At 49.0% G+C, this 17,939-nt stretch overlaps 1 protein-coding gene across 7 annotated transcripts in view; it reads left to right on the top strand.

The window, feature by feature from the left end:
- Nucleotides 1–17,939, top strand: part of DPF3 (double PHD fingers 3) — a 286,317-nt gene that overhangs the window by 179,821 nt on the left and 88,557 nt on the right. For all 7 annotated transcript variants that reach the window (XR_010109819.1, XR_008620912.2, XR_008620913.2 and 4 more), the window contains one exon: nucleotides 883–961. Coding sequence is in view for 2 of the 7 variants with exons in the window: in XM_003824125.6 (XP_003824173.1) it covers nucleotides 883–961 (79 nt within the window). In the remaining 5 variants the exon portion in view is untranslated. The remainder of the gene's footprint in view (nucleotides 1–882; nucleotides 962–17,939) is intronic.

Raw genomic sequence — 17,939 nt, 5'->3', positions numbered from 1 at the left:
AGTGTGGGACTTACAAAGGTTTAAAAATAAACCTCGCTGTGTTCTTGTCACCACCGCCCTGGGGCTGCAGAGCTGCCAGCAACCTCTCTGACTGGGCTCTTTGATTCTTGAAGGTAGAGCTCATTCCACCGCCACCCTGGGAGATTCACACAGGGTGGTGGTATCAGAAGTCCAGCCCAGGAGACCCTGGGGGTCAAGGTCTTCGTCACTGGCTGAAGGCCCAAGGCAGACCACACAGGGAGGCCTTAGCCAAAGCCCACCCCTACTGAGTAGGCCAAGCATGGGCTGGTGGCGGGAGCTCCCCTGTATCTACACTCGTGCACTGGGCCTGGATGTCAGGACTGTCTGGCTCTTGCGACACTGCGGGGATGGACACAGAAGCCTAGCCTTGCCCCCGTCAGGCCTTGCTCCTGATACATGCATCAGCTGGTCTGCTGAGGGGCCTGGGGTTGTCAACCTCAGTTGTGTCAGTGAAGCTAGGAGGCTAAGGAGCAGGAGGAAGCGGCCTCAGTGGCACGGTAGTGTGTGGGAATTTGGTAGAGGAGGGCTTTTCAGTACAGCTGCCCTGAGTAGCCGAATGACCTTGGGCAAGCTACTTAACCTCTCTATCGCTTCAGTCCTTTGGTTTGTAAAACGGGGACCCTAGTAGAAACCACCTCTTGGAGTTGTGAACATTTAATGGGGTGATACAGGTGAGCAACTGAGTGATTTGGGGGCATGTCTCCTGACCTCTCTGGGCCTCAGTTTCCTCCCCTGTAAGATGGGACTGGTGTTGGCACAAAAGTTGGGATGAAGACGGTGTAAGGAGCTCGCAGAGCGCATGCTCCGGAGCTGTAGTGATGACCATGGTGACAAGCATCCCGTACCCCAATGTCTCCCCAGGCTCGCGGCTCTGCAGGGGGCAGGAGGAGGCACGACGCCGCCTCTCAGGAAGACCACGACAAACCTTACGTCTGTGACAGTAAGTATGGGCCGGTCCCACCTTCCTTCCTCCCTGTGCCCCTGCCCCCAGGGCCCCTCTTCCCTGTGCTTCCTTGGCCGTCCGCCTGCCAACCTCAGTGTGTGCTCTCCTCTTCCTCTGTCTGCACCCCAGCTTACTCGCCTGCCGCCTCCACCGCAGTCACCACTTCCTTGGGCCTCTGCTGCCCCAGGGGGTTTCTGCAGAGGGGAAGCCAGCTGGGGTGGCCCCCACCCTCAGTTCTGCGCCCCCACCTCCTGCCATGCCTCCTGTGTGGCTCTCCTCCGGCTCTCTCTCTCACGCTCTCTGTCTCCTTTAAGATTCATCCTCTATTTCTTTCTGTATTTCAGAGAGTTACAAACAAAAGCATAACTCAAAACCCTCCGACAAAGGTACTTGGCTCGCCATGGCTTTTCATTTGTTTCCCTTTAATTTCCTTTCCCTCTTCCTCTCCTGTCCTAGGTAGGGCAAGTTATGAATCTTTCTATGACGATGACTTACTTTAATAAATGGCCCTCAATCTATCTCCAGCCTTTCTTGCTTGCTTCAGAAACATCTTTTGGACAAGCGACTGCCTGGCTGGCTCCTGAGTTTAGGGTGTGCAGACAGAGCTAGGGAGCCCACGGGAGGGGAGTCGCAGGGAGCCAGGGCAGTGGGTGGACCTCGGGAAACCTGCAGCTTGATGAGGGAGGTGGTCAGCTCCAGACAGCAGAGCACTGGGAGGCAGATTGAAAACCTGTGCCCTAGTCATCTTCTCACTGTACCGGGTACCATTTGCTCATTCTATGGGAGGGCAGCCCTCACCACCACACTCCTAATGATCTTCACTTGCCATCTTCTCCTCTCTGAGGATGCAGAGCTTCGCCATAGGAGGGAAGGGGCTGCAGCGAGGATGGCAGTGAAACAGTCGAGGCTGGACCCTGGCACGGGTCTCCCTCTGGGTGTCCCACCCATCTCGCCAGGGTCTGCAGTCTCCCTGAAGGCAGGGAGAGAGCTGGCAAGGCGGGGTAGGGGTGGGGCCCGGGGAGCACCCTGGGGGTGGTGTCTTTTGTCTCCCCCTTCACTGGCCTCTTTTGATTTCAAAAAGTTGTTCTGTGTCCAATGGGGTGACAGCTGGTTGGAGAACATTTTGCTAGAAGAACTCAAACTCCATGACTCCCATTTGGCTGCTTAATACTCCATGCAGATGCCATTCCTGAGATGACTCCTGCAGGTAACGTCTCCACCCCAAAGCAGTTCTAGTCCAGGATGAGGAGGGAGCAGGGCATGGGGTCTGATGCCTTTTGGCAGCACCAGGAGGTGCCTGCCTTGGCTTGGGTCTTGCTTCCTACATGGTGTTCAGTTTCACTCTGATACATAGAAGCCCCAGCATGCTGACCCTTGAGAGACTGGCTCTAAGCCATGGGCTGGGAAGGGCCCTCAGACTGTCTTGGGCTTTCTAGCTGTGTTTGGCTTGACCAGCACATCTATCAAGAATGCCAACAACTGCTTTGGAACTGGGGCATTGCTACTGTATTCTTCGTTTATTCATTTTTATTTATTTAATTTTTTAAGAGACGCTCTTGCATTGTCACCCAGGCTGGAGTACAGTGGTGCAATCATAGGATTATAGCTCACTACAGCCTTGACCTCCTGGACTCAAGCCATCCTCCTGCCTCAGCATACGCAGTAGCTAGGACTACAGGCCCATGCCACTATGCTTGGCTAAGTTTTTAAAATTTTCTGTAGAGATGGGGTCTTGCCCAGGCTGGTCTTGAACTCCTGGTTTCAAGTGATCCTCCTGCCTCAGCCTCCCAGAGTGCTGGGATTACAGGTGTGAGCCACTGCACCCAGCCATTTGTTCCTCTTTTAAAATGCTTTATCTTCGTATGTAATTGTCTGCTACTATAGACCGTGGGATCCCTTTTTGCTCTATCTCTGCAGCTTTCATTGGATTCCCAGCCCATCATAATCCCATGGACTCCCAGACACACACACCTGTGTGCCCTTTTCTCTGACTTCATCCCCTCCCAGTTCCTCTCCTCCCACCTTTGCCTCTGACTTCTGCCTCCTTGTGGATCATCTCCATGAAGTGCTGTTTGTGGGCATCCCTCTCTTACTGGGCACCCGTCTTTCTGCAAAGTGCTTGCATCACACACTGTCTCCTGAGTCCCCGTGGCTTTGTTTCGGGACTCTCAGTGACGTTTGCTTCTCTCGATGCCCTCCCCGCAGGCTCTCTCCCACCTTCTGTGTGCCCTGTAGTGCCTGGGAGCCCTGATGGCAGGCTTTCTGGAAGTCTCAGCGGCTGCTTTCTTGGCTCTGTCCACATGCGTGCTGCCTCCTCTCCCTCCCTCGGTGGAGCAGGGGCCACCGTCGATTGCCCTTCTCTGTTCTGGCTCTCTTTGGAAATTGTGTGGCAGCTCGGTGATTAATAGACTTTATTTTTATCTGGTGCCCTTCAGACATGTGATCCTTTGGGATAGAAATGACCTTTGGAGAGGTCACAAGGCCCACCCCCACCACCCCCAAACTGGGCAAGGAGTGCTTTTAATAATCTCTAATGCATCCTAAGTAGAGAGGTGTCTGGCTGCCTCCTCGAGCATCCCTAGGGATGGTGTTACCATAAGCTGCCCTTTCTTCCATGATGCCAGCTGTGCTTCGAATGAGTGTTTTTCCTTAATAGGAGCTGAAGATTTTCTCTCCTACAGGTCCCCTTGTCGTTTGCGCATCTTTCCCCTACAAATAGGCACATTAGGGCTTTGTCCATCTGGGAGACCTTCTGAACATCCCATATATTCTTGGTTGACTTAGGGCCCCACCCCATAGTCTCTATGGCACCCTGCTTGGAATTCCCTTCCAGGTCTACACTTAAGCATGGCACTCCTAAGAAGTAGCATCAAGTCCAGGTGGCTCAAAGAGCAGCGGACATATCTCCTTACTTATGCCCTGTCCACCCTCTCAACAGCTTACTAGTCGGAGCCTGTCCCAGCCCCGGTGTCGATGCCTCTCCAGGTGCATGCTCTTTTCTACTTATGCATTTGATTATTCCTTCTTCCATAAATCACTCTGCATTTGGTCCCATTGAGTCTCAATAAACAGATCCAATAATATGTGACTTCAATATACAAGATTCAATAAAGGCAAATTTAAAGACATTGCCCAGTAGTTAAATTTCATTCTCCACAGATTTGCCATCCCTGCCATTTTTGTATCATCTATGGTGTGATTTGCATAATTCCCACTCCATCTTTCAAGTTATTTATGAAAATATTAGATCACCTTGGACCCCAACCCCTTTCTGGGTTTATGTGTAGTGGTAATAAGCTATATTCTGATGTGATTTATTTAACCCTTCCTGGAATGCATTCCTGAATATAGTGGTCCTATGTGTTCTTGCTCCAAGCTTCCTTTGCAAAATGGGTGGCTTGAATATTATTGTAGCTGCTAACTCCAGGTGATAGAGAGTTTGCTTGATGCCTTTTACTCAGTCATTGAATTTCTTCCATCTCAGAGAAATGTTAAATCACCTGAACATGATTTATGTTTTACCCAATCCATGGTGTATGGATGTATGAATACTTTGTTTTCCAGCAAGTAACCAGTCTCTTTTAATTACCTTGAAAGTTTACCAAGCTTAAGGGTTAAAGTTCTGTTTCTTCCCTTTTAATCTCTTGCTTAAGGAAAAGTGTTTCTTATGCACAAAGAAAGCAACTGAATAGGACATTGTGGAAAAGGCTGTTGGTGTTTGTGAAAGTGTAGGCCCGGACCAGCTGCACAGCAATGCCTAGACACTTCTTAGAATTCAGACTCCTGGGCCCCACATCAGACCTCCGGTATCAGAATCACTGGAGGGAAGGCCAAGGGGCCTGCATTTTCTGAGCGCTCTTCAGGGGATTCTTGTGTATACTGGCTTTTGACAGTGACAAGTCTACTTCATTTAAACATGAAGGCTTCTGGCTCCTGACTGCTCAGCTCTTATTATTTTCTGCTTTTTGCATCTGGACATTCTGGAGTCTCCAGGAATTCTCCAGGCAGGTTGCCACTGGCTTGCATCAGTGTTTTAGTTGGTCTCCTTAGAATCTATTCTTTCCATTTATTTCGCATTGATATACAACTCAGCTATCCAGCGCTTGATTTTTAATTCACTTAATCGCTTTAAATCCTAGCAGTATCCTTAGCCCCATTTTGTAGGCAGGATGATAACTGGGGACAGGCAGGTGGAAGGAATCCTTGGGTTTGGGCTGCTAGAAAGTTTTCAAAGTCATTTCAAGAGTTTGCCTCTTCTCTTCCTAATTGCTCCCAAGCCCGAATTTTTCTGTTAGCGTCATTGGAGCAGACTCCTGATGAGAGACCCACTTTTCCATTTTCTTTGTTCAAGAAACATCATAGAAAAGAAGTTGGTGATGACGATGTGATATTCAGGGAGAACATTTTGTCTCTAAGCATTAGCCATGCAGGGAGGAGCAAAGCAGGCATATGCCCTTTTGCTAGACACAAGGGAAGCAGTGTAGGAAGTTTTCTTTTTTCCTCAAAGTGTTTTCTGAATCATGGTCTTAATTCCTGTGAGTAGGTGCTTAGGGTGTGTAGAGCGCTAGGCTAAGTGTTTCACATGGATTATCTCTGTAAACCCCCACACCAACCTGGAGAGGCAGGGACAGTTGACCTCACTTTACCATGAAGAAACTGAGGCTCAGAGAGGTGTAGGGCCTTGTCCATGGTCACACAGCTGGGATCTAGGATGCGAACAGTGGGATATGATCCCAGCGTCCTCAGCTCTAGAACTGCCATACCCTAGGACATCTTCCATACTAACTGCCCCTTACATATGCTCTCCTACCCTGGAGTTTCATTCTCTTGAAGTCTGCGGAAAAAGCGTTTTCAAAGTTAATTAATGAGAACGCACAACTTACTTATGAGGTGAAGCCCTGGCCGCTGTCGATGGGCAATTTCTAGGCATCAGGCGGGCAGGCTGGAGTCAGGTAGTAGTTACAATTGAAGTAGGATGGAAGGAATTATATGATTTCCAGTCTTTTAAATTTAAATCTATTAAAATCACTGCCCCACAACTACGGCATTAGGCTAGATTAGTGACAAAAGGCAAATAGACATGGCTAAAGCCCTCCTAGAAGCATGACTCACTCCTGAGTCACGTCAGGTGTCACACACCAGGAGCGGGTCCTCTCAAGGCAACCTCTGTCTCAGCAAAGTCTTTGTTCTCTACCACCTCCACCCTACAGATGTGCATCTTCAGCTGTGTGGCCACTTCACCCTGTTGCCTCCCTTCTAGAAACCCAGTCGGGGAGTGTGTTGCCACACCCAGTGGGGGTAGTATCAGAATAGGGTCTAGGGTCTCTTCCCGTTCTAAAGTCTCTTGTTTCTTGGCAGTGGTGTACTTCAGAGAGAAGGGTGTCAGGCTGTTGGGAGGAGCAGGCTGGACGTTTAGTCCTGGTTCTACACCTCAGTTGCTATGGCACTGGTTTCCTCCTTTGTCCATGAGGGGATGGCTCCTCCTTTGGGCCTCCGGACTGCCCTGATCAGCACTCCTTCCCCACACAGTGGGCCTTTCTTCCCAGGCAGCAGCTTAACAATGATGCTCTTTACTAGGGAGGCAAGATGTCTGGAGGACATGAAGGGAGCAGTGGATTGGGGAATACCACGGGAAACTGTGCCACAGGCCAAGAGGTGCAATGGGATGGGTGGATCTGCTGACTGGACAGACAAAAGCTTGAGCCCAAGGCAGTCCCAGAAAATCTGCTTGACCTCAACCTCTTTCAAACTACCCTGGTTTTACCCCTACCTGAGTGCAGCAGGGAGAGTTAGATGACTCTTGCAGTTTTGCTAAGAAAAAAAATTTTTTGAGGGCATTAAGGCCCATATTCTTTAAGGCTCACGTGCTTTTGGCTTCAAGCTGCAGTGGAAAAGCCAATAATGTGGCCTTCAGGCTCACTGCCTTTGTCGCGGAAGGGAAGCTGGGCTCATCACTCAGTTGTCTTGCAGGTCCTTGGATGGGGGTGGGATGGGGGAGGGGAGGAAAAGCTCGGTGCCCCCAGAAACTTGATTTGTGGAGCGGGGCTTGTGGCATGGGATTGATCCCTGGAGACTGAGTGCGCCGTTCCAGCAAAGCTGGGTCTGTTTAAATATTTAAATGCCATTGTGTCATGGACACAGGTTGCAGGTGTTCCGGCAGGACTGGCCAGAGGCAGGGCTGGGGAGAGGGTGAAGTTTCTCTTTGCTGTCCCTAGACCCTCCTATCTCTGCCTCCTCTCCTCCAGGGCTCGCATCTTGGCATTTGACCTTCTAACCTACACCTGCCTTCTCTGGGCTGTGACCCACACCCTCTGGAGTTATTTTCTATTCAGTCACAACCTTGTTCTCCACTAACTGTTTCTTGATGCACACTTCATGACAATTCCTATTTCTGTGTAGATGACCCATAATAGGGTAGATATTAACAATTGTAGAGGTGCTTTTCATTATTTTTTTAAAATAACTTTTTCTATGGAAATAGTATTTGTTCATTGCAGAATAATCAGGAATTACAGATACGCAAAGCAGAGGTTGCAGTGAGCTGAGCTTGCGCCATTGCACTCCAGCCTGGATGACAGAGCAAAACGCGGTCTCAAAAAAAAAAAAATAGAGGAAAAAATAAAAGTCACCCATAATCTCACTCCTTGGAGATAACTTACATTTTGTTTTGCTGTATTCCATTCTAGGATTAACTCTGTCTCTGTCTATACACACATACACACACACACACACACACACACACACGCACACAGAAGACGACTAAGAAATGATACGTACCATTTTAACGCCCCTCTGCCCCACTCAGTGATACATCAGGAACATCTTTCTGTGTCAATAAATAGATTTTATGACATAGTTTTTAGGGCTATATAGTGTTCCATTATGCAGATGTGCCACAGCTTATGGACATGTCTCGTAATTTGCTCAATGTTCTACTGTTAGATGTTTAGATGGTCTAATATCCGTTTACTATTAAAAGCACTGTTCCTGTAAACTAGTTCAACCATTGCGGAAGACAGTGTGGCGATCCTCAGGGATCTAGAACTAGAAATACCATTTGACCCAGCCATCCCATTACTGGGTATATACCCAAAGGACTATAAATCATGCTGCTATAAAGACACATGCACACGTATGTTTATTGCGGCACTATTCACAATAGCAAAGACTTGGAATCAACCCAAATGTCCAACAGTGATAGACTGGATTAAGAAAATGTGGCACATATACACCATGGAATACTATGCAGCCATTAAAAAGGATGAGTTCATGTCCTTTGTAGGGACATGGATGAAATTGGAAATCATCATTCTCAGTAAACTATCGCAAGAACAAAAAACCAAACACTGCATATTCTCACTCATAGGTGGGAATTGAACAATGAGAACACATGGACACAGGAAGGGGAACATCACATTCTGGGGACTGTTGTGGGGTGGGGGGAGGGGGGAGGGATAGCTTTAGGAGATATACCTAATGCTAAATGACGAGTTAATGGGTGCAGCACACCAGCATGGCACATGTATACATATGTAACTAACCTGCATATTGTACACATGTACCCTAAAACTTAAAGTATAATAATAATAAAAGAAAAAAGAAAAAAAAAAGCACTGTTCCAGCTATACCTTTGCATAATGCTTTATTGTTGCCTAGAAGTACAGTTGTGAGGCTGCAGGGCCTGGTGCATGGCCTTTGATCTCTCTTATTTTGAGTCATGGTGGGGAGTATAGGAAAGCAAGGAGCCTGATGGGTCTGCCAGGTTGCAGAGAGCTGGGTGAAGCAGGATGTGCCCTGACTTTGGAGTGGTTCTGCTGCTTGTTATCTGTGACATCGAGAAAGTCATTTTGCTGCAGGAGTCTCCGTGTCCTCCGGTGTGTGGTGGGGATGGGGCACAGTGGGAAAGCTGACTGTGATGATGTATGTAAAAAGCTTTGCACATGGCATGTGCTTGACAAAGGTTTCCCCCACCTTGGTCTTATTTTCTCTTTCTCCAATATGCTTGGAAGGAGAAAGGCTGATATTGTGCAGGAGATAGCACACTGCCGGGGCGGTATTTAATTGAGGGGACAGTGAGCACTGAAGGAACAGGGCAGGGAGTGGTCACACGAAGAGGGGCTGCTGTGTCAGAGAGTGCAGCCCCAGGATGCCAGGAAGGCCCTTAGGGCGCATGGATGGAATTGATATTGGCCCCCAGGGGTGGATGGGTGTGCCCAGGGGTACGGGGAAGAGGTAATAATGATAATGCTGAAGTTTGTTGACTTATATTATAGACCTGGAATATTCTGTTGGCTTCATCTATATTAACTCTTTAACTCCCACAAAAGTGCTATGAAATGGATGCTTTGGTCATCTCTATCCTACAGATAAGGAAACTGGGGAGAGGAAGGGTTAATTAACTTTCCTGAGGTCACATAGTGAATAAATGCTAGAGCCAAGATTTGATCCCAGTCATTCATCTCTCTCTCTCTCTTTTTTTTTCTCTCTCTCATTCTCCTTCCCTCCCCCACCACACACACTATCACTGTCCCTTTCTGGAAGCTGCTGGTACCTTGTGCCTACCTCCTGGTAGGCTGCCTCCCACATTGTGTGATGACAGTTTGTTTCTCTGCTCCCTCAGGCTGGACTGTGAGCCTTCTGAGGGCAGGGCCCAGGCCAGAATCAACTTGCAGCCCAGCCCCAGCACAGTGGTGCTTTCAAACTGTTGATGAATGTCTGGAGAAGGGAATGTGGGATGTGCATACCAGGGAAGAAGAAGGCTCAGCTCGACTAACCCAGAGCATGTGGGTAGGGAGATTGGGGGCACAGAGTTAGACCAGGGTTGCTGGGAACATCAGGCTGAGGTGCTTAGAGCCACAGTACCCAAGTTTTTTGGCACCAGGGACTCATGGAAGAAAATTTTTCCACGGACCAGGGGCGGAGGGCAGGTTTTGGGATGATTTGAGAACATTACACTTATTGTGCCCTTTATTTCTATGATTATTACATTGTAATATATAATGAAATAATTATTCAGCTCACCATAATGTAGAGTCAGTGGGAGCTCTGAGCTGAGCTTGTTTTCCTGCAACTAGATGGTCCCATCTGGGGGTGATGGGAGACAGTGACAGATCATCAGGCATTAGATTCTCATAAGGAGTGTGCAACCTAGATCTCTTGCATGTGCAGTTCACAGTAGGGTTTGTGCTCCTGTGAGAATCCAATGTGACATCTAATCCGATCAGACAGAAGGTGGAGCTCAGGCGGTAATGCGAATGATGAGGAGCAGCTGTAAATACAGATGAAGTTTCTCTTGCCTGCCCGCCACTCACATCCTGCTGTGCAGCCCAGGTGTCAGTCTATAGCCCGGGGGGTTGGGGACCCCTGGCTTAGAGGTTGGCCTGCATGGTCCGTGGTAATTCATGACAATCCTAGGGACACCTCTAGGAAGGTTGATCTGTAGGATTCAGTGTTCAGGGAGGAAAGCCTGAAGCCTGATGACTGAGAAGAGCCTTTTCTTTTTTTTTTTTTTGAGACGGAGTCTCGCTCTGTCGCCCAGGCTGGAGTGCAGTGGCGCGATCTCGGCTCACTGCAAGCTCCGCCTCCCGGGTTCACGCCATTCTCCTGCCTCAGCCTCCCGAGTAGCTGGGACTACAGGCGCCCGCTACCACGCCCGGCTAATTTTTTGTATTTTTAGTAGAGACGGGGTTTCACCGTGTTAGCCAGGATGGTCTCGATCTCCTGACCTCGTGATCCGCCCGCCTCGGCCTCCCAAAGTGCTGGGATTACAGGCGTGAGCCACCGCGCCCGGCCGAGAAGAGCCTTTTCTAGTCAGCTAGGAGAAGACATGAAATCTGGATGGTGGTGATAGCAGCAGTGAAATAGACGGAGCAGATGAATAAGACTTAATGAAAGAGAAATTCACAGAACCCGGCAGATGATGGACAGGATGTGGAGAGCAGGAGAGAGGAGAGAGGGAGGTGGCAGTGATGACTCTTGACATCTTGCACTTGGGTCATTGAGACAAAAGGGGTAGCTTAACTGGAATATCCTAAAAGGGGAAGTAATTTTGGGAGTGTGATGAAACTGACATATGAGTTGGTGGAAATGGCAGGAATCCAGGCAGAAACGTCTAACAGATGCTAATGGACAGTTGTTGTTTCCTCTAAGGAACTGAGGAGCTTACACTGACATTGTAGGTGGAAGAAGGCCTACCTCAGGCAGGGGGCGGGGAATCACACTGGATAGCCTGGAACTCACAAATAAAACCTGCTCAGCATTTGAGGCCGCACTGATGTCCTGGCATGGGAGGTGTACAGGGATATTGAGAGAGAGGATGCTAGCAAGATTCCCAGATGCCTGGGGGCTGCCTCAGCTTAGGGTAATCAGGTCTGATTTTTGACCTTTCTCTTTTTACCTTCCCCAGAAATGTTGACAATGACATTTATTATTTAAATTATTTTTATTGTAAAATTGAAAAGAGAATTCAGTTTCACTCTTAATTTAAGCTCATTAAGGACATGCTAACGCAGGACTCACTAGAATCAGGAATCAAAGACACCACCCTGCAAGGGATGCCAGTTGGAAGAAGGTGGTTCCGGAGTCAGAAAGCTAGGATTTGAATCTTTACCAGGTCACTTCCTAGCCATGACCTCAGGCAAATCACAAAACCACTTTGAGCCTTTGTTTTCTGGTCTGTTAGGTGAGAACAATAATATTAACCTTAGTGGGTTTCCAAGAGGGTTCAATGAGAAATTGTGTAAAAACAATTAGCTCACTGCTTGGTTCATAGATATTTTCAATAAATGTTTATTTTCTTTATACTGAATCAAGAAAAGGTACTTATTTAACACCTAAGCTGGGGCCCCAGTTGTGTTCTGTGCCCTAGCTGCTGCAGGATCTAAGGGAGTTGTCTGATCAAGTGAAATGGATGATCAAAAATAGCTGATGTTTGTTGAACATGTGCTGTGTGCCAGGCACTGGGCTGAGCATTCTAAGAAGATGAACTCCTGCAGTTCTCACACCTCCCCCATGAGCTACAAACTGTTATTGCCCTTGTTTTACAGACGAGGAAACCGAGGCTGAGAGAGACTAAGTCACTTGCCCAAGGTCACATTGCAAATCAGCTGACCCAAGAAGGCAGACTCCCGAGTTCACCTGCATTCTGTTACCTGGCTTCTCAGCAGGGCAGGAAACATTCCCATAACACATGGAGTGCTTTGGTTTTAGGGGTTTCTGCATTTCCCTGCTGAGGATCCAGCAATCAGGTGATAGAATATTTTGAAATGAGAGTCTGGTTGCTTGTCTCTGTTCTTCCTCACATCTAGTAAATTCCCAAAATAAGCAGGACACTCTCCCTTGATGAAGACACAGGACTTTTGGGTCACTGGAGTTTGATAGATCCTGGGTCACCACCAGGCCCCAAGGAATGTGGCTGTGAAAAATCAGGGTGTTTTACCCCACCCCTACCCCCAATCCCCTGTGTCTCCATCCAAAGGAATTCAGCTTAAAATAAGCATCAAGGGTGGCCTGAAAGAAGGTATGAAGCCATGGGATGGCAGCTGCCAATCGTGCAGGGTGGGGTGGGGGGAGGTGGATGTAGCCAGCCTCTGGGAGCCTCATCATTTTCCTATCACAGTTGAGGAGATAATAGCTTCAGGACCTGCAGAGAGTTGTGAAGTGCTAGAGATCATCTGATCCAACCCCCATATTCTGCAGATAAGAAAAATCAAGACCCAGAAAGGTATGAATTTGTCCAAGGGTGCATAGCGGGTTAGTATCAGACCCAGAGCCAGACCCCCGGTCTCTAGAAGGCCACCGAGTCTGCTGGCCTCGAACTTCAAGGGCAGGGGAGGGAGGAGAAGCCCACCTGCGGGTTGGATCCACTGTTGGCTTTTGAGAAAAGCCTGGCCAGTTGAAGCGGCTGTGGGATGAACAACTGTACCCTGCGTACTCAGTCTGAGCAGGTGGCTTTTGGAAGTACCTCCTGGGCTTTATCCCGATCTGAGTTTGTATCTGGGAGTCACACAGGGCTTTTCTCAGTTGGGGCTTCTCCCTGCTCGGGGGAATTGGTTGTAGGAATTCCTCCATCCCCCAGATGGTTCTGCAGAGAGAAGATGGAGGGTCGTTGGGAGGTGTTGGTGGCCCCAAACTTCTATGAACCAGTCTGGTAGGGTGTGAATATGCGTCAAAATGGTATCTGGCAGGATGTGGGATTCCACTCAGAAGGGCTGGATGGAAGGGAATTTGATGCCAGAGTGATTATGAAGGTGTGGGCAAGATGAAGGTGCTGACAGGGAGAGCGGGAAGCCCTCCCTATCCCCAGCTCCAAGGAGCAGGGGAGACATGGGGTTCCCAGAGCCAGGCAGGACTGGAGTCTTGGAGGTGGGCCCCTATACAGCCCCTGTATAGCACAGTGCCCAGGCAGGGCAGGGCCCAAGTCCCCACATGTTTTTCTTCCCACCCCCCATGTGTTTTTCTTCCCACCCTCCGTTCTCCTGCTGGTGCCTCCTCCTTGCCGAGAGCAAGGGAGCATGGGTGAAGCAGGCCACGCCAGTCAGCCCCAGGCCGTTGGGGTGGGTGGGGAGGGAGGCAGTGCCAAGCAGAGACTCACCAGCGCACCTTTCAGTCACGTGCTTCAAGGGCAGACAGACCAGGGCTCAAACTCTGGCTGTGCCATCCAGAGAATTGCTTAAATTCCCCCAGACTCAGTTTCTTCATCTGTGGAATGGGGATCCTTGCCTCCTGAGCTGTGAGATTCTGCATGGGAATGGGTGCTGCCTGATGGTAGGTGTGATGCCTTGGAGGCATCGGCAGATGACAGGCATGGTGGGGTCTGGGTGACAGATGAGGAAGTCCAGCTGCAGAGAGAAGGAAGCGGTGTCCTCAGGGTTGTATGTCAGTGCCACGGGGCAGAGCTGGGAATGAGATGTGGCTGGTGACTGGCTGGTGACTCCCAGGGCCCAGGCTTTGTCTCTGGGATGCTCATCCTGTAATTGCCTTCAGTCACTGCTTTCAGTCTCTTGGAAACCACTGGCTCAGATACCCACTGTGTGCTCCAAGTTGGGCTGATGAAAATGTGCCAGAGTCATTAAGTTATCAGTGGGGAAGGCAGCCGCTTCTCCCCGGCAGGAAGGATTCTGCTGTCTGCTGCAGCGGCTTTGTTCACACAAGCTGCCCCTGATTCCTCCTCCTCCCTGCTCCCCCCGACCCCCGCCCAGACTAGGAGTGGGGTAGGTTTGAAGAGGGGCAGGGGGCGTGCAGTAAATATTTTGGAGTAGCACTGAAGGCATCCATAACTCCAGACAGGAGGTCCTGCATGCAGAATCCAGTTCTGGATTGGGAAGTGGGCAAACACTCCTTCTGCAGCTTGACAGATGGATCCGCCCCAGGGGGAAGGAGAAAGAGAAGGCAAGCTGGACCTCCCTTATTGTCACAGCCACTGCTCTCCATGTGCACCGTGCCAGGAACACAAAATCCAGGTGCACGCTTGCCAAGGTGAAAAGAAGGACCTTAGGTCGTGCACAGGCAGGGCTGACTGGTCCCAGGGGTGGTGGCTTCAGAGGTGCATGATGCAAAAGCGCTTGCCCCCGGGGAAGGAGACTGGAGTGGGAAGATGGGGCATGGCCCTCTCTGCTGCTTCAGCGCTCCTGGGGCTCAGGCTGATTCCGCACGACAGATATTTCCAGAGTGAGAATGCCGACATGATAAAAGGAGAGCAGATGGTTCCAGTACTTTATTTTCAAAATGTTTCTTTTCCCACCCTCTTTTCCTTGCTATTCCACTCCAGACTTCAGAGGAGAAATAACTCCCCACTTTGGGGTTTATTCTCTTTGTTGGGCCACTTTGACAGCAGTGGTGATGAGAGCAGCTGAGAACAGCCACGACTCCCCATGAGCTGGGCTTTGTTTTAAATGCATTCTCTCATATGGGTCTCACCGCGGGGAGCAGGTGTGCTGTCATGATCCACCTTGTTTTACAGAGAGGATGCTGAGGCACAGAGAGGATTAGTAACTTGCCCAAGATCACAGAGTCAACAGCAGAGCTGGGACTTGAACCCAGGCAGTTCAGATCCAGCCTGCCCACTTACCTGCTGCAGATTCTGCCTCTCTGAGGGCAGAGCCGATCTAGAAGCCAGGCCTGGGTGGTTGATGGCACTGAGATGATGACTACTGAGCAGCTAATCACTCTGGCCAGACTTTCAAGATTATCTCAGAAGGGAATTTTATGCCTGACTCAGGGCTGGTTGGGACCTGGGTTCACCTTGGCAGCTCTCAGACTATCAGGTCAGCTATTTGGAGTAACTTAGTCTCAGATCTCCACTCTGAACCCAACAGACTTCTAGAACTGGCTACGTGATTTGTAGGGTCCACTGCAAAATGAAAATGCGGGGGCCCTTGTTCAATAAATATTAAGAATTTCAAGATGCCAACAGCAGGGCATTAAACCAAGTGTGGGGCCTTTCTGAACTCGGACCCTGTCTGGAAGCACAGGTCACAGGCTCACGACGCTGGCCCATGGTGTTTGCAGTGACAGGAAGACATGATTAAACACAGAAGGAGAAACAGTGCTGGCTTTTCTAAGCCAGTCAAAGTAGGATTTCAAGACGTTTCTTTCCATTGTAATGAAGCAGTTTGATCCTGATGCAATCCAACCAAAATAACTCTTGGAAGTCTTCACTCTTCCTCTTGCCCCTATGATGAAATCATTCCAAGGACAAAGACTTGGGAGTCAGAATAGGCTGGTAAAACACAGGCTCCACCCTGGTCTGCCCTGATCCTAAGCTCCCCTCCATCCACCAACCTCCCTCTTTCCTCCTCCCACAGCTGGCCCCATCAGCACTTCCTCATTTCTTGGAGCACCCTGCAGTTGTGCTCCTCGACTTTGTGGATTCTCTTCTTGCTAAGGCAACTTCCCAATTTCCAAATCCAGTGGTCTCTTAGTCTCCAACCTTCTTGACCCTTCTCAGGCATCTGATTAATTTATTACTGTGGCTCTGCCTCGGTGCAGAATCTCCTCATCTTTCTTTAAAATGGGGATGCAGGTTGCTGTGAGTCAATTTACTTGAAGCACTTGGAGTGGGCCTGGTCTGTGGTAAACACTCAATAGCTGTTGGCAGGACCTGTGACTGGTGGTGTCATTGTTACTGTCGTCTTGAAACCCTGTTCCTTTGGCTTATGTTGCTCACTCCTGTGTGAGTTTTTCTTAACAATTACTAATTTTTTTTTTTTTTTTGAGACAGAATCTCTGTCACCCAGGCTGGAGTGCAGTGGCACAATCATGGCTCACTGCACCCTCGACCTCCTGGGCTCAAGTGATCCTCCCACCTCAGCCTCTTAAGTAGCTGGGACTACAGGAGCATGCCACTACACCTGGCTAATCTTGAATTGTCTTTTGCAGAGATGGGACCTTGCTATGTTGCCCAGATGGGTGTTGAACTTCTGGCCTCAAGTGATCCTCCTGCCTCAGCCTCCCAAAGTGCTGGGATTATAAGCATGAGCCACCACACTCAACCCTTTCTAAACAAATTTTTAAAAAATCAGTTTCTCTTTTTCCACCAGTTTCTTAAGATCCTGGTGTTTTCTGAGTTCTATCCTGTGTAGGCACCGCTTTTCTCTCTCCACAATCTCTTCCTGACACTTTTCCCCATACTTATAACATCCATTGCCACCCTGCCAGCTCCAAAATCTATGTGTCTTTCCCAAGCTTCAGGTGAACTCAACTCATTTTCTTCCTTCTTTAAATCTGGTTTTCCTCCTTCATCCTTCTACCCAGTTGCCCACGTCAGAAACATGTGCATCTCTTTGCTTTCTGTAGCTGACATTGAGCACCTGCCACAAGTGAGGCCCTGTGCTGGTCATCGGGACACAGCACCTGCGGATACACAGGACCTGCCATGCTTGCTGCCAGTGGGAGAGATGCATACAGATGCTCATCCACTTATGGCAGTGCTATGTACTGGCAAACCCATCATAAGTTGAAAATATCCTAAGTCGAAAATGCATGTCTTACACCTAACCTACCAAACCTACTAAACCATAGCGTAGCCTAGCCTACTTTTTTATTTTATGTTTTTGAGACTGGGTCTTGCTCTGTCACCCAGGCTAGAGTGCCGTGGTGTGATCTCAGCTAACTACAACCTCTGCTTCCTGGGCTCAAGTGATCTTCCCACCACAGCCTCCTGAGTAGCTGGGACTATAGGTGCGCACCACCACACGTGGCTAATTTTTGTATTTTTTGTAATTTTTGTATTTTTTGTAGAGACCATGTTGCCTAGGCTGGTCTTCAACTCCTGGGCTCAAGGGATCCTCCCACCTTGGCCCCTCAAAGTGCTGGTATTAGAGGTGTAAGCCACCATGCCCAGCCCTAGCCTACTTTGAAAATATACATTAGCCTACAGTTGGGCAACATCATCTAACACAAAGCCTATTTTAGAATAAAGCATTGAATATCTCATGTAATTTATTGAATACTGAACTGAAAAACAGAACAGTTGTATAGGTCCTTGAAGTATGGTTTCTATCGAATGTGTATTGCTTTCACACCATTGTAAAGCTGAAAAATCAAAAGTCAAACCATTGTAAATTGCGGACTGTCTGTATTGACACGTGATTAGTCCTAGGAAGGCAAAAAACTAAGGTTGTAATTTTGATTTGAAAGACTTTCCTGGGGGAGGACATTTGAACTGAGATCAGAGGGATGATTAGACCTTAATCAGGCAAATTGGGGATGGGGACATTCTAGGCAGAGGAAAGAGCTTGTGTGAAGACTCTGTGGTGGGAAGAGAAATCTATAATAAACGAAAAGGCCAGCGAGCAGAAGGGCTGTGTGGAGGCAGAACGTGGTGTCATAAGAGGCTGGAGAGGTGGGTGGGGCTGGGTCAGGCCTGGCCAGGAAGGCCATGTTAGTCTTTCTGGGTTCCTCCTTGCTTTCTTACTCACTCCCTTTTCCACCAAGTTCTCTCATTAACCCCTCTCCCACCCCATTTTTCCTCTCC

The sequence above is a fragment of the Pan paniscus genome, chromosome 15 (genome assembly GCF_029289425.2).
Source record: "Pan paniscus chromosome 15, NHGRI_mPanPan1-v2.0_pri, whole genome shotgun sequence".
NCBI classification, from domain to species: Eukaryota; Metazoa; Chordata; class Mammalia; order Primates; family Hominidae; genus Pan; species Pan paniscus.
This window is presented reverse-complemented; position numbering and strand designations above follow the sequence as displayed.